General features: G+C 42.3%; 1 protein-coding gene across 2 annotated transcripts in view; it reads left to right on the forward strand.

The window, feature by feature from the left end:
• Positions 1–13,593, forward strand: part of FAM184B (family with sequence similarity 184 member B) — a 119,444-nt gene that overhangs the window by 79,111 nt on the left and 26,740 nt on the right. For both annotated transcript variants that reach the window (XM_043972015.1, XM_043972016.1), the window contains exon 7: positions 13,024–13,130. In XM_043972015.1, coding sequence (XP_043827950.1) covers positions 13,024–13,130 — 107 coding nt within the window. The remainder of the gene's footprint in view (positions 1–13,023; positions 13,131–13,593) is intronic.

Raw genomic sequence — 13,593 nt, forward strand, 5'->3', positions numbered from 1 at the left:
TAACTCCTCTGTGTGTCCTTCCACCCTCTGCCACAGAGGGATCTACTCCACCTGCTGGGACCTTCCTTGATTATTCTGGGTATCACCAATAATACATGGGAATCGGAGCGCTGTCCAACACTTCTTCCTCAGCCTTACCTTGTGGCCACCCCAGCCTCTTTTTTTCTGCTCACACTTCTCTTTGATGACACCCTTTCCTTCTCTTCTTTGTCATTCCTTCTTTTTTTTTTTTTTTTAGTGAGGCAATTGGGGTTAAGTGACTTGCCCAGGGTCACACAGCTAGTAAGTGTTAAGTGTCTGAGGCCAGATTTGAACTCAGGTACTCCTGACTCCAGGGCTGGTGCTCTATCCACTGCACCACCTAGCTGCCCCTGTCATTCCTTCTTGGTCACTGTTTGATCCTGCATAAAACCACCCTGGTCCTCTCCATTGCTCTCTAGGTGATACTCACTTGGTGGGGGGGGGGGGAGCGGCGGGGCACTCATCTTTCATGCTCTGGAGAAGGCAGTGCTGTATGATTTGCAGCTACATATGAAGAGAATTAATAAATTAGCTTACTCGGGATTGTATATTGCTTAATATAATAGGTCAATAACTGTAGAGCTGACTGACCTATGGTAGATAATTCTATCCACTTAAGAAATGATTAAGAGTCCAGCATGTGCAAGAAACTATTCATTGGGGAGTACGGCAGAAAGAAACCTGAACTTGGAGTCACAGAACCTGAATTTCAACTCTGGCTCTTACAACCTGCGTGACCTTGAACCAGTCATCATTTCTCTTGGCCCTAGTTTCCCCATCTGTAAAATTGGTGCATTGGACTAGGTGATGGCTCTAGATCTCAGATCTGAGGATCCTATGATGAAAACAGCCATATTAATGACAATCTGAGGGTGATATTTAATAACAAAGTAAAGTTTTTATTTTTCAATATTTCTCCCTTTGCTCCCCTTAGGTTTAAAAGCTGGAGGATTTTATCCAAACACAATAAAAGATAGCACCAGAAGAGCTCAGGAGAGAGGCAGTGGCAATTAGATTGCAAACACTGCAGAATTTCAGAGATCGGGGGACCTCTGGCATTTTGTGCTTTAATTAAGGATATTTCATTTCTCTCTTTCAGCACTTGAGTGTCTCTAAGGGCACATGCTGAGGTTAGCAGGCTTCTCTTTCTCCCCACAGCACTTCCAAAGTGCTTACGTAGAAATTTTATCTTACAGAATCCATTTGCAAAAACCATGAAGAAGATAGGGCACTTGGTAATTGCTTCAGAAGAGAACTAGTCTGTATGTTTCTCCCCCTGCCCCCCAACCTCCCTTCCCCTAAGGCAGGGACTATCTCAGTTTTTGTCTTCATGTCTCCAGTACTTGGGCACAGTGCTTGGCACTAGGGGGAGGAAGGGGAAGCTCTTAAATAAATACTTATTGAATTGAATTGAACCAGAATTATCTCCATCAGTGAGAGTCAAAGATTTGGTAGATCAGAGGAAAGCAACAAAAAGTCCCCCCACGTTTCAATTCTATTTCACATGTTACATTTTTTTGGAGGGATGGGGTAGACCTTTGATTTCATCACTTTGGGGGACGTCATGGTACTGATACTCTCTCCAACATGCAGATCAGCAACACTCGTGTGTGGCTTAGAGAGCTGCCCATCGTGTGATTTGCACATGATGTGTGTATCATAGGCAGGACTTGAACCCCAATCTTCCATATTACAAGTTCAGCACTTTACCCACTATACCACGTTGCCTGTTGAAAAAAGTGCATGGCCTTACTCTTCTCAAAATGTCAGCCAACCAGATCACTGTTCCCCAGAGAAAAAGATTGTATGGGGGCAGCTAGGTGGCACAGTGGATAGAGCACCGGCCCTGGATTCAGGAAGATCTGAGTTCAAATCCGGCCTCAGACACTTGAGACTTACTAGCTGTGTGACCCTGGGCAAGTCACTTAACCCCAATTGCCCTGCAAAAAAAAAAAAAAAAAAAGCAAAAGATTGTATGATCTGGCAGCCCCACGTATCAGGGTTGGCCCTCATCCTTGGTACTGAATCTGCACTGGACCTCCTGAAAGACCCAGATCTCATGGATACTCTTAGTGCACCCATGTAGACATGGGGTGGGAGGAGGCTTAACTTTAACCTTCACTTCGAACAGACTAATTTAAAGACCATAAGACATGACAATTGCCTCTGTCTTCAGAGGCAGCTGGGGGCATAGCGAATAGAGCACAGTGCCTAGAGTCAGGAAAACCCAAGTTCTAATCCACACTCACATACTCATGATCTGTGTGACTCTGGTCAAGTCATTTCACCTCTATCTGCCTCAGTTTCCTCCACTGTACAATCCCATGTTAATCCAACAACAAGAATAATCATAGATCCTTGTGCTAAGGTTGAATGCTTTATTCTATTTTGCAAGTACATTCACATACTCTAATTCCCCACACAATGACCTTGTCAGAGTGGACATCTTGATAGGGACAGTGAATCCTGTCAGGGTCGATGAGAGCCCGATAGAAATCTCTCAGAAGTAGAATGAAGCAGGAAAGCCCTGTCAGTCCTTCCCATGAAAGGAAACCTATAACATCATCTTACAGAAAGGAAATAATAATAATCATTTGCATTTCTATAATGCTTTTCTTCGATCAATAACTCTTACGTAGGCCTTTTAAAAGACCATAATTATTTCCAATATATCACCCTATTGAATCCCTGTAACAACAACAACAAAATTAAGCTGATATTAGTATATGTGACATTCCATGCCCATATCCCCCCAGCTCTCTACTGTTGTCTTTTAAGGTTTACTTTCTTCACATAACATTATGACGGAGATAATGCAGTAATTATTATCCTGATTTTAAACTTGAGGAAGCCGAGACTCGAGTTGGTGAAACAATTTGCCTGTGATCACATGGCTAGTGTGTGCTAGAGCCAGGATTCAAAGTTGTGTTTCCTGACTCTTATATCCCGTGTTCTTTCTTCTTTCTTTTGTTTTAGGAAACCTGAAAGACATACAAGACAGGTGACTTGTTCAAACTCACTCCCATAGCAAATTCGAGGGGGAGATGGAAATAAAACTCAGGTCTTTTAACTAGTCTCTTGCTTTTCCCACTATTCCATTCTTTCCATAGGAAAAAAAAAATTTGCCTTGAAATCAACAAAAAATTCATCAAGCATCTGTTGGGACCTTGCCCCATGCAGAGCCCTGTGCTAGGTTTGGGAGAAAGATAGAAAGATAAGAAAGGATTCCTGATCTCATGGGTGTTTGGAGACTGGACGAAGTCTGACTCTTCTATGGGTCCTGGTTTGTTTGGTTTTTGGGGGGGGGGTGTCTGTGTGTGTGTGTGTGTGTGTGTGTGTGTGTGTGTGTGTGTGTGTGTGTGGTTGTTTTTACTGCCATAATGCTTCTCCCAGAAGAGCTCATCAACAGCAATAATAGCTTCTGCTGGTGACTGGCAATCGTCCTTCTCCATCAAGTTATGTGAACAAGGACTTGGGCTAGCTCCACCTTTGCTGAACAACATAGGATCCAAGTCCTGTGAAACTTCCATTTTTTTCTCTTGGGTCAAGTTTTTACATTTTATGCTAAATTCAGCTTAGTCCAGTCCTCAGTATGAACTTTGACTCTTGGCAACAATTTTTCTCTTTGCAAACACTGAAGAGAAGATGCCCTGGTGGAGGAGGGGTGCTCTTTGGGAATAGTGACAGAGCTAACATCTAGGAGTACATAGAGGGAGGGACTAGTGCATTGCTAAGCTGCCTCCGCAGTTACCTTCCTTTTCTTTTCTTTCTTTCTTTTTTTTTTCCTTGAGGCAATGGGGGTTAGGTGACTTGCCCAGGGTCACACAGCTAGTAAGTGTTAAGTGTCTGAGGTCAGATTTGAACTCAGGTACTCCTGACTCCGGGGCTGGTGCTCTATCCACTGCACCACCTAGCTGCCCCAGTTACCTTCCTTTTCAAGGACAAAGGGGAGACAGCACTCTGGTTATTAACATCTTCAAAATCATTTCCTTATGAAAATGATTGCTATCTCTTTAAACCACAGTCATTTTCCAGTATTTCTGTCCATTGAATTTTCCATTGTAACAATGATATTTAAACAAAACCTACCCGTCAAAGCAGCCTCTTCTGACAGTGTGTGGCACATTCTGTGTCCGTCATCCCTCACCTCTCTACTGAGAAGAGGGAAGCATCCTTCAACAGCATGAGAAGGTAGTATAGCACAGTGGGAAGGGCTCAGGATTTGCTGTCAGAGAAGCAGAGTTCTAATCCTTGCTTTGTCATTTACTGCCTGTGTGACCTTGGGAAAGTAATTTTCTCCTCTCTGGACCTCAGTTACCTGACCTGTAAAATTAGATAATAGTTATAAAGCACTATGCAGACCTTAAGTGGTATATAAATGCTAGTGATGATGGTGGTGGTGGTGGTGGTGATGCTGATGCTACTGATGTTGATGGAGCTCAGAGTCAACCCCAGGTCCTCTGACTCAGAACCCAGTCGGTTTTTTCTTTGTGTTTTAGATGGGTAGTATTCATACTCAAACTTTTCTCCTAAATAAAACAATAAATAATAAAGAGACAAACCTCACCAAGGTCCGAAGGTAACATTACATTTCTAAGCCTATGGTGGGGGCGGGCAGCTAGGTAGTGCAGTGGATAAAACGCTGGCCCTGTATTCAGGAGGACCTGAGTTCAATTCCGGCCTCAGACACTTGACACTTACTAGTGTGATGTTTAAAATCTAAATTGTGGGGGGCAGCTAGGTGGTGCAGTAGATAAAGCACCGGCCCTGGATTCAGGAGTACCCGAGTTCAAGTCCAGCCTCAGACACTTGACACTTACTAGCTGTGTGACCCTGGGCAAGTCACTTGACCCCCATTGCCCTGCAAAAAAAAAAAAATCTAAATTGTGGTCGGGGCAGCTAGGTGGCATAGTGGATAGAGCATCGGCTCTGGAGTCAGGAGGATCTGAGTTCAAATCTGGCCTCAGACACTTAACACTTACTAGCTGTGTGACCCTGGGCAAGTCACTTAACCCCAATTGCCTCACTAAAAAAAACCAAAACAAAACAAAAATCTAAATTGTGGTCGCCTTAAATTAGAAGCTTTAGCACCAGTCCTTGGGCATTAAACATTTATTAAAGCATACAGATATTTACAAGGAGTTCAGAAAGTTAAGAAAAAGAAGTCCTACCTAGCCTAGAGTTCCAGCCTGGTTGGGTTCTTCCTGAAGTCCTCCTCCACGAGCCTGCTTTAATCAGGAACTCTCTCCAGCAAACTGATTGTGGAAGCATTTTATAGGCCTGGAACAGAGGCGGTCCTTACACACTGCTTCAAGCTGATTGGTTGGCATCATCCAAATCCATTGGTTCTGAAGGTGTTCTCAAGGTGTGATTACAATCCAGTTAACTTGAAGTAGGCTAATCAGCAGTTAATCACTCTCACTTGATTCAATCAGTCTAGATTAATCTCCAGGTGGGTGTTTGAGTATCTGCTAAATCTCATTATTTCATCACACTAGCTGTGTGAACCTAGACAAGTCACTTAACCCTCATTGCCCCGCCCAAAAAAACCAAAAACATTTCTAAGCCTATGATCCCTATTTTCTTTTCTCCAGAAACATAATGATTCGATACAATTCATATAAATCCCCACTGTGATGCTTCTTGGTCCAGCTAGTCCATACAGAGCCCTTTGAGGTTTCTTTTAATAACCCAGTGAGGTCTTTAAATGTGATGATCCTGTCTTATAAACAAGGAATCCTAAACTCAATTAGTGATGTGACTTCCCCATATACACATAGCTAATGAATGGAGGAGGTGACCCAGGTCACCTGACTCCAGGTCTAGCACACTTTTCCCTATCCCTTGCTACCGCTTTAGTCTTTGTGGTATGACATAATGCCACTGGTCAGTGCTGGCTCTGCAGCTCTAGTGTTTGGGGGTGGAAGTGGAAGAGGGGATGTACACTGCCACAGAGAAGAAGAAAAGAGAAGAAGGAAGAGTCCAGAGAATCGGATGATGAAATGAGCTTTGGTTTATTTGACTAAGTTCTCACTCCATCCCAAGTGAATACACCTTTTATTTAAGAAAAAATTAATCTATTAGAGCTTAAAAGAGCACCAAGGACTTTGGGGTCACCCAATGTTTGTCCTTTCTGCACCCTGAATCTATCATCTCCTTTTCAGGAGATGGATAACGTGCTTTCATCACTGGTTCTCTGGAATTGTGGCTGGTTGGTGGATTGATCATTTCTAAAATGACTTTGAAATTGTTTCTCTTTATGACATTGTTGTTATTGCATAAATTTTTCCCTGGGCTCTGCTCACTTCATACTGCATCAGTTCACACTAGGCTTCCCAGATTTCTCTGAAACTGTCAGGATGTCTTCCTGAGTTCAAACCTGGCCTCAGATACTTTCTAATTGTGTGACCCTGGGCAAGTCACTGAACTCTGTCTGCCTCAGTTTCCTCATCTATAAAATGAGCTGAAGAAGGAAATAGCAAACCACTCCAGTATCTTTACCAAGAAGACCTCAAATGGAGTCACAAAGAGTTGGACACAACTAAACAACATTATAGAGTGCTCTCATTTCAAGTCTCAAAAAAACTCTGGGAGATAGGTACCACAATTATGAGTACCCCAATTTTACAGATGGGAAAACTGAGACTTAGAGAATTCTTAGGATTACAAAGCTAGTAACTGTCCAAGGTGGGATATGCAAGTGAATTCTTCCTTACTCCATGTACAGTACTCTTACCACTGTGATGTCCTGCATACTATATTAAGGAGGGAGAAGAAAGCTACTAATAGGGCTACCAAAAATTCCTTTTGGAATTGAACTTTCTTTGCATTTTCTGTTTCCTCAAACATGAATACGGGGCAGCTAGGTGGTACAGTGGATAGAGCACCGGCCCTGGATTCAGGAGGACCTGAGTTCAAACCTGGCCTCAGACACTTTACACACTTACTAGCTGTGTGACCCTGGGCAAGTCACTTTAACCCCAATTGCCTCACCAAAACAAAACAAAAAAAACATGAATACATGTTGACATAACATGATAATTTGTAGAGCTTATGCCTGGAAGATGAAGAGTTAAGCTTTCTAACTTGGGCACAGTTTTAAAAATAAAGACAACAACAACAACTCTGTCCCTGAGCTATTGAAAGCATGGTTTGGGTGTGTTGGTTTGAAGGAAGTGTGAAGGGGTGTTATTAATAGTGCTCACACTATTAATATTTCAGGCTTCATTCCACAGATGAAAGAGCATCTGGGAATCCAAGAGCAGGATACCTACCCCAGGGAACCTGAGAGAGATTATTATAATCCAATGCAGAGAACACAGCTTCAACACAAAGTACCCAGAAGTTATTTTTGCTGAGGGTTTGGTGTAATTCCAAAAGAATCTTTGAACAAGTACAAGAATTTTGTTTTTCTTTTCTTTAATTTTTGGGAGTGGAGATAGGAGGGAGAAGAAAGCTACTAATCGGGCTACCAAAAAAAAAGAAAAAGAAAAAGAAAAAAAAAGAGGGTCACAGAAATGGCCAGAGGGAAAAACAGAGAGTCAAAGTTTCATGTACTTTGTATATGGAAATGCTCATTTTATTTGGGCTTGGTTAAGTCAAGAACTGGTTTTTTTCTTTTTTTAAGAATTGCTGAACAAGTAGCTGAAGAGACAAAATCAGGCTGTTTCTGGACAGGTAGGGAGATAGATTTAAGGTTTAATTTAATTTAAATTTAAGGGAGATAAATTTAAGGTTAGAAGGGAACTTAGAGGTCATTTAGCCCAACTCCTTCATTTTACTAATAGGGAAACTGAGGCCCAGCAAGATGAAGCAACTTGCTTAAGGTCACACTGACAATGAGTAGTAGATCTGGGATGTGAAACCAAACCATGATTTCAGATCTAGGCCTCTCTCCCCTCCACTACATATTTGAGAAAAGCAAGAATGCTAAAGCCCCTTCCTTTGATTGCTTCTCATTTTTCTTTTTTTTAACATTCATTTTAAACATTTGAGTTACAAATTCCCTCCCACCCTCCAGCCCCTCCTCCACCCATTAAGAAGGCAAGTGATGTGATACCCATTATACATGTAAAGCCATACAAAATACACTTCCATAATCGGGCTGTTTTCAAAGTTGGAGTGAAAACCAGTTCTCAGTCATCCATTCCATTCTAGTCCTAGGTCCACCATTTACTTCACGACTTCATGAATCTCTTTGGACTTTAGTTTCCTCTTTTGTAAAGGAAGAGGGTAGACTAAGCCCCTTTCAGGCCTAAAAATTGCATGATTTCTGTGTTTTTGTTTTGTTTTGTTTTTGTAGAAAAAGGGGTAATTTCATTAGTGTTGGGGATTTCCATTGTAGAATTCCTGGAATGAACTGTCACCTGCCAGTAACTGGTAGTCTTAGACAGGTGGCTGAGGCACTGAGAGATTGTGTCATTTGCCCTTGGTTCCACAACTGGAAATTGTCTGAGGGAGGCTTTAATTCAGGTCTTCTTGACTCTCAGGCCCTCTGAGGCTCAGTCTGTCCACTATTGTTTCTTAGGATTTACACATTCAAACATTCTATTCATCCTTTCTAGGAAATTTTCAAGGGTTAAAGTCAGAAAGTTTTAGAATTAGAAAAGGGACCTTAGAGATCCATTAGTCTATTTTCCAAGTGTACCCAGAGAAGGAAAAATCATACAGCTAGTGTCCTTAGATCATCTTTCTTTTTTTAGTCACAGACTCACGAGCTCCCTTAAGAGGTCAGGTCCAAACATGCACCATAGAAAGTGGACATTTGAGACCCACTGAAACTCTGAAGAAAGAAGGAAGGTTCCTTTGTTTCCCCTCATACAACATAAACTTCTTTTGCGTAGAGACTTTCGTTTTTATCTTGTATCCCCATGTCTAGCATAGCTTCTGACACATGGTAGATGCTCAGTAAATGTTTATTGATAGATTGGATTCTTGTGAGCTCACCAGGTGTTCTCTGATCAAAGACAGACACTGGACAAATTTGGGGAGTCCCGCAATGCATCAAACATGTCACATGCTTGCTGCTTCCTCATTGTCAGGGATATAGCTCACTAGGGGTGGGGTCCCAGCACATGTGTCTATAGCTCTTCCTTGTTTGCAGGTCTTTTTCTTCACTTTGAAAATAAAACTTTATTTAATTCCTGACTCTCCTGTCTCTGGCCTGCTCTGTTTGGCTCCAGCCATTTACAGGTTAGAGGCCAGTTCAGATCTGGTTGACAAGTCTGAAGGATCTGCATTTGAATTCTGCTTCTCCCTACCATTGATTCACCTGGTGAATTATATGACTAGCCCAGAGGGTGAGATCATCCAGAGGATAATTGCAAAGGATTGTTGTCCTGCCAAGCTCAGGGCACAGCTTGCTCGCTGGGCCTTAGCTCTGGAAAACAGGGGGTCTAAATTTTATTTTGCCAGACTCCAGATCAGCACTTTTCACACAATCTCTCAAGTCGCTGAAAATCCTCATCACATCTAATAGATGCTAATGAGAAATGTTGCTTCATTTGTTCATCAGTACCTCTTTGTCAGCTTAATTGTCTATCAGAACCTCATTATCCATTTTTTTCCTGCCCCAGTGGTTTATAGTATACCTTTACAAAATTATTCCCATTTCTTTTTCCTTTTTTATTCTTCTAAATAGTCTCCATCTCACTTCCCCATCTCCCCAGTTGTGCATTTCCAAAGAGGTTTCTATCTTCTTAATGTATAGTGATAATATGCCATCCTTTTAATCCAATTCCATGCCCTTCCATGACTATAGTCTAACCATGAGTTGCCCCCAACCAAGTTTCAGTGATGTGTGTCAGAACTGGCTCTCCTTGTTTGTTGAATGCTTGGCTCTGGGGCTACCTCCAACATGAAGCCTTCTTCGATTCCTGGAATTAGAAGTGATTCCTTCTCTGAATCTTTCAGGCTGTTCACTGTAATGTCTACTGTGCACTGCAACATTTTAAAACATATATCATGGGGCAGCTAGGTGGCGCAGTGGATAAAGCACCAGCCTTGGATTCAGGAGGACCTGAGTTCAAATGTGGCCTCAGATACTTGACACTTGCTAGCTGTGTGATCCTGGGCAAGTCATTTAATTCCCATTGTCCCACAAAAAACAAAACAAAACAAAAACCAAAAAAACCCACATATATCATAGTAACGTGTCAATCATTTGGGTTCATGTTTTATTCTCTTACTAGACCTGTTGATTCTTCCAAGGTGGGGTCTGAGTTGTTTTTCACCTCTGTATCCCCATCATTCTGGCAAGTCACTTAACCCTGTTTGCCTCAGTTTCTTCACCTGTAAAATGAGCTGGAGAAGGAAATGACAAACCACTCCAATATCTTTTCCAAGAAAACCCCAAACAGGGTCATGAAGAGTGGGACAGGACTGAACGACAACAGTGCCAAACATTCATCATACTGCACTGATGAGGTTCTTAATAAATGTGCCCAATTGATTTAAGTTGCATTGGATTTAATCAGTCAATAAGCATTTATTGAGTATTATGTGCCCAAAAGCCAACTTGGCCTCATAGATAAAGAGCTGGCCTGAAGGTAGGAAGACCTGGGTTCAAATCCTGCCTCTGATATGTGGCTGTATGACCCTGGGCCATTCCCTTACCTTTGTGATTTTTCTAGACAGGTCTCTATAGAAGTCACAGAGAGAGTGGTGACCTGCATTAGTAGAGGAGCTTCCTCACCCACGAGGTCACTATACCTGAAATCATAGGTCCGCTCCTGACCATGACTCCCACTATGTGCCAGACAAAAATGAAACTGTGCTCACTGAGGATCTCAATTGAGGTCTGGTGTTCCAGAGGGCCTGGGCTTTGTCTTACTAAATTGTAGCTATTTGTCATTCTCAGAGACAACTCTGGCTGTGATCTCAGAACGGAGCTTGTCTTCTGCATAGAGCCCCTGGCTCCTCTCTTCCTCTTCATTTTCTAGACCCACAGTTGGTAGTGAGAAAGAGGCAGAAACTGCATGTTTGCAAATTGGATTTAAAATGAAAGCAAGTCGCTGAGGCGCAGACAATTTTCACATCAGAATGGGTCTGATTTTAATTTCACACGGTTGCTTTTGTCTTTTTCTCTTCTCCCCTTCCCCCTCCCTCCCTCTTCTCTCTTCCTAAGGAAATCTGATGTTTGGAAAAAGCATTACCTTGGCAACCCTAAAGATCAAAGTTAGAGAATGGAATCTTAAAAGCTCTGGCCCAGTAGGAGTGTAGATGATTATACATAGGTAGACACTGTGTGCCCTTCACTACCTCAACATAATTATGTAGATGAAAGGGAATAAACATTCATACAGTATAGTACCTACTATACTGTGCCAGGCACTGCAATAAATGCTTTTTGCAAATGTTATCTTATTTGACCCTCGCAACAACCCTGGGAAGTGGGTACTGTTATTAATTCCTCATTTTACAGTTGAGAAAACTGAGGCAGACAGAGGCAAACAGCTAGTAAGTGTCAGAGGCCAAATTGAAAGTCATATCTTACTGACTCTAGGCTCAGCTCTCTGGGCCAGAGGTGGCAAACTTGTAGTCTGAACCAGATTGAAATTTAATTGCGAAATGTTTAAAAATTTTTTAAAAGTAATATAAAATGGGTGATGGTCATTTGTGGTTTTCTGTATCAATATACAGCCCACAGGGATCTATTCCCATTTGAGGTGGCATTATTAGTATACGCCACCAACTACCTCTGGTGAAATAACAAGGGGTTACAGAGGCAGCCATTGAGGATGACACCTAGGCTGCCCATGGGTGACTGGGAGGATGCTGGTACTCTGGATAGTAATAGGGAAGTCTGGAATGTGGGAGGATTTGGGGGGAAAGATAAATTTTAGACATATTGAGTTTAAAGTGTCTAAGAGACATAGAGTTTTAGATGTCCAAATGGCAGCTGTGAGTCTGGAGGTTAGGAGGGAGGTTAGAGCCGTCCGTCTTAAGGATTTTCACCTTGTTTGGGCAAAAGGGACATTGGCAGTGGTCAGAGGAGTCCCCTTCTCTCAGTGTCAGCAGTGAGTCCCTGAACTAAAAGGAGCAGCTCTACAGTGTAAAGGAGTCCTGGGGGGTTGTGGACTTTTCACAAATCCAATTAAAGCAAATGCACGTGGACCGCCACCATCTTGTGGGCAGAGGACTTTGGGGGTCAATGTCAGATGACAATGACTTTATTACCATCTTGGATGTTAAGCCTAGTTAGGTAAAGACCAAAATGGTGTGTTCCCCTTTGGGTTTTTCTGATAATGCTGATAGAGTGACTAAGTGGGGCTATGGATTGGGAGGGCAGGTCAGCGGGTGACCTTAGGATCAGACAAAAACATAACAGGGCTCTAGCACTTTAGGAACTCTTGACCTACCAGCCAATTGTGTGTAGGCTGGTGAGTTCATGAGATCATCAATTTAGAGCCAAAAGCTGCCTTAGAAGTCATCTAGTCCAGGGGGCTAGGTGGTGAAGTGGATAAAGCACCGGTCCTGGATTCAGGAGGACCTGAGTTCAAATCCAACCTCAGACACTTGACACTTACTAGCTGTGTGACCCTGGGCAAGTCACTTAACCCTCATTGCCCCACAAAAAAAAAAAAAAGAAAAGAAAAAAGAAAAGAAAGAAATCATCTAGTCCAAGCCCTGTGTTGGACAGATGAGGAAAATGAATCCTAGAGAACTTGGGATTTGTTCAACATCCCATAAGGAGGAAGGGATAGAACTGGGACCTGAATCTAGCTCCTCCACCTCCAAATTCAGCACTCTCACTATCACACTATATTGCCTTTCTACCCCTCCTCTAATGGTCTCTGTGCCCTGGTCCATAGAGTGCAGATTCTATGGGTCTTTCCCTGTCTGGGTCTCTCATCCTTTCTGGCTCCGTAGAGGAGGAACAAAAGAGAAAAGTTGGAGAAGAAAAAAGTAACTCTCTCTCTCTCTCTCTCTCTCTCTCTCTCCCCCCTCCTCCTCCTTCCTCCATTTTTCTTCCTTCCCCCTTTTCTCTCTTTGTTGTTTTAGGAACAATGCTTCAAACAGAATGAACTTTCTAAGACACCACCAGAAGGAAGAAAATGCCAGGAACAATTAGCTATAGAAATAGGAACCAACAACGAAGAGGAAGAAAGGTAAACGAGGCTTATTTCTTGTGACTGATGGTAAGATTGCCTCTGCTATAAAGTGCTTTCCTACTTTGTTTCCTTTGGCTCTCACTATGATTTTCCAGATGAGGAAATTAAGATTCCCAAAGGTTGAATATGTTGTCTATGATCACCTCATTAATAAGTGACAGAGGTAGGGACTTGACCCAAGTATTCTTTACACTATAGCAGACTGAGTAAATGAGAATTCATCGATGGAAGAGAATAGTTCTCTGCCTTAGGAAAGTTTGGAGAAGGGGTGGGTTTAGAGTGGAGTAATTTTTTTTTTGTGAGGCACTTGGGGTTAAGTGACTTGCCCAGGGTCACACAGCCACACAGCTAGTAAGTGTCAAGTGTCTGAGGCCTAGAGTGGAGTAATTTTAATGATTCCTCATATTTATTTGATACTTTATAGCTTATAGTGTTTTCCTCAAAAAAATAATCCTGTAAA

This window comes from Dromiciops gliroides, chromosome 6 (genome assembly GCF_019393635.1).
Source record: "Dromiciops gliroides isolate mDroGli1 chromosome 6, mDroGli1.pri, whole genome shotgun sequence".
Taxonomy (NCBI): Eukaryota; Metazoa; Chordata; class Mammalia; order Microbiotheria; family Microbiotheriidae; genus Dromiciops; species Dromiciops gliroides.